The 2,769-nt window shown below is 43.2% G+C and overlaps 1 protein-coding gene across 1 annotated transcript; it reads left to right on the top strand.

Moving 5' to 3' along the window:
• Positions 1-1,021: 1,021 nt before the first annotated feature.
• On the top strand, positions 1,022-1,541 carry LOC108086492. Its single transcript, XM_017183417.1, has 2 exons — positions 1,022-1,301; positions 1,368-1,541. Exons 1-2 carry the CDS (start codon positions 1,089-1,091, stop codon positions 1,479-1,481), a joined length of 327 nt encoding a protein of 108 aa, XP_017038906.1. The 5' UTR covers positions 1,022-1,088; the 3' UTR covers positions 1,482-1,541.
• The last annotated feature ends 1,228 nt before the right edge of the window (positions 1,542-2,769 follow it).

Raw genomic sequence — 2,769 nt, forward strand, 5'->3', positions numbered from 1 at the left:
TGGCCAACATTTGTCAAGCCTGCGCTCGTTCCATCTCATTCCTTCTAGCCATATAATATTGCCTTCTCTGTCTGCCGGGTTTCGCTCTCTATTTTGGCTCGGTGAGCTACTGTTGCGACACTTTTGTGAGGCGAGCTGCTTGTAAATCTCTTTTTAATTGCATTTAACCGCAAACAAATTCCAAAGCCTGGCAACACGAAGGGAGGAATTTCCCAGCCAGCCAACCAGCCAGCCAGCCACCCACTGCTTGGCAATCCCACTTGGCCGAAAACCAGGCTGAAACTAAAAACCGCACGTGGCAAACGAAACTAAAATGCAGGACACATGCACACAATGGAAATTCTGGATGAACCAAGGGGCCAAAGGGGTTGGAGTAGGTAAGGGGAGGGGGAGTCACCGAACATGGCCACACAAATTGTTTAAACATATACCATACCAAATACAATCCAAATCGAAAAGGCGCCTGGGCAGTTGGGGCAGCAGGAAACCAGGAAAGCAGAAAAGCAGTCACAGTCACAGTCACAGTCAATTATACAAATTGCATTTGTGTTGCTCTCTTGCAGCCTCGCATTTGCATACCGCCCACCTACCCACCTCCCCTTCACCCCCTCCCTTTCCCTCTTCTCTTGGCCATATTGGATTTGGCCACACGTCGCCTGTCGGCCTCGAAAAAGTCAACCAAAGCCCTTATTCTAAGCCAATTTTAAGCGGATTTCGAGGGGCCAAAACGGGCTGTTACTGTTTCTAGTGGTGAAGTTATTATTTACTTACAATTAGGGTGAATTAAGATATGTAATTATTGTTAAAAACTAAACTGGAGATCCATATATTAATTTTCTTTTAATTTCTGGAGATCCTTAGAGATCTTGGCTGAGCCAACGTTTGATTCAAGTCAAAAAGTTAAACAAAAAAAACAAAACTCAGAGGTTTTTTAAGTCTGGGAATTCGGATCACAGACTTTAACCAAATCACTCAGACAGCCTGGATATTTCTGTCAACTCAAATTGAACCCAAACCCAAACGACCCTACAAGCCATCACATATCGGAGCTCTCAAAAAAAAAATTGAATAATATACATCACAATAAAATGGACAATGCAGCGGTTGAGCACTACAAACGCGTTAAGGCCGAGCTGGAAAATGAAAAGCTGCTGACGTTCGAGGACCTTTGCCGTTCAAGCGATGCATCGCCGATAGTTTTGGCCAAGAGCATCAGAGCCTTGGTGAAGGAGCGATCCCAAATGAAGGCAAAGGAACTGGCCGAAGTCTTTCATAACATGAGTCTCACCGAAGACAGTGAGGTGAGCCAATTTAACTTATTTAATTAAGAATTTAATTTAACTAAGAATTGAGGATTGCGAAAACAGGATGACGATGTGGAAGTCCTGGACTTGGAGCAACTGGTCGTCAGCACTAGAATCCATCCATTGCTCCTTCAACTCAGCTTGGACTCCATTCACCAAACGTTGGGACCAAAATAATTCCTTGTTTAATGTTTATTTTTCAGTTTCGAATACGTAAAAGTTGTTTAAATAGCAAAACAAGCGAATGTTCTTAACCAATTAGCTCTCTTAGCTGCTATAACACTTCGAAAAAGTTAAGGTAACTTGAGCGTGGTTTATGAAAGGACTCGCAAGACAGAGATTTACTTTAAGGCTGCAGGTCACAGGGCCTATCAGCAGTTAACCCCAAAGACACTGCCACTTTGTGTAACACCCACTAAACTTATTATTCTTCCCTTAGTTTTATCTTGGGTATCTCCCCTTTCTTTTTTCCTTTTTTTTTTTTGTCTTTTGTTGGCCTGCCCAGTTCATCTTTTAATTAATTCACAAGCAGCGTAAAAGTTTTGTAGCCACTTTGGGCCTAGACCACCAGCAGTTTTCCTCTTTCCCCCCTTTCCTCCCTTTCTCCACCCTCCTCCCAAAAAAAAAAAAATCCGAAGAGAGGGGATGGCGAGAGAAAAAAAGTGGGCAGGAAGCACTTGCAACACAACGCAAGAAAACTTTTCTTATACAAAATTATGGAAAACTTTTATTTCCATGCATAACACACATACGCCTCGTTCGCCCCGTGTGTGTACAAGTGTGTGTGTGTGTGTGCGCGTGTTTATTGCTTTACTTTTTTTGCACTCTTAAATAAAACTTGCATGCATGAGTGTGCGTGGGTGTCTGCGCACATTTATTTATTTAGTTTCGCTGCCGCTCGGCACAAGTTTTTTACACACACATTCGTATTTTTCTTTCCCCTTTTTTTTTTGTTTTTTGTTTTTTGTTTTGGGCGTGAAATTGGCACATCAAAAAGTGGAAAATTTAAGTTGCAACAAACGGGAAGTGTAAACAGCTGAGCGAAAAAAAAAGCGGTAAAGCCGTGGAAAGTGTCATATCAGCAATCGCCCATGGGCTCCAAGCTCCCGAAGAAATCGCCCCAGTGATTTATAAATTTTTAACTTTCGTTCTGCGGTCATAAGCCCAACCGAGTTGGCTTTATGGCCAAATTGGCACAATAAAAGTTCGGCTGTGCTGGAATTATGGGTGACGACCAAGATGGCCCTGTGATCATCATCATCTTCAGCTGCCAGCTTTTTGGAACGTGCCAATGAGCTGTTCGGCCCATTTGGCTTTTTATGCCACTGCTAATGACACAATTTGGTGGCGCAACGAGGGCTGCTCGCTAGAAGGGACATGTGACACGCACGCAAAACAATTAACCGTTAACACTCACTCGCAAAAGCACACACACACACCTCATACACCCACACACACACACATA

This window comes from Drosophila ficusphila, unplaced genomic scaffold (genome assembly GCF_018152265.1).
Source record: "Drosophila ficusphila isolate 14025-0441.05 unplaced genomic scaffold, ASM1815226v1 contig_198, whole genome shotgun sequence".
Lineage (NCBI taxonomy): Eukaryota > Metazoa > Arthropoda > Insecta > Diptera > Drosophilidae > Drosophila > Drosophila ficusphila.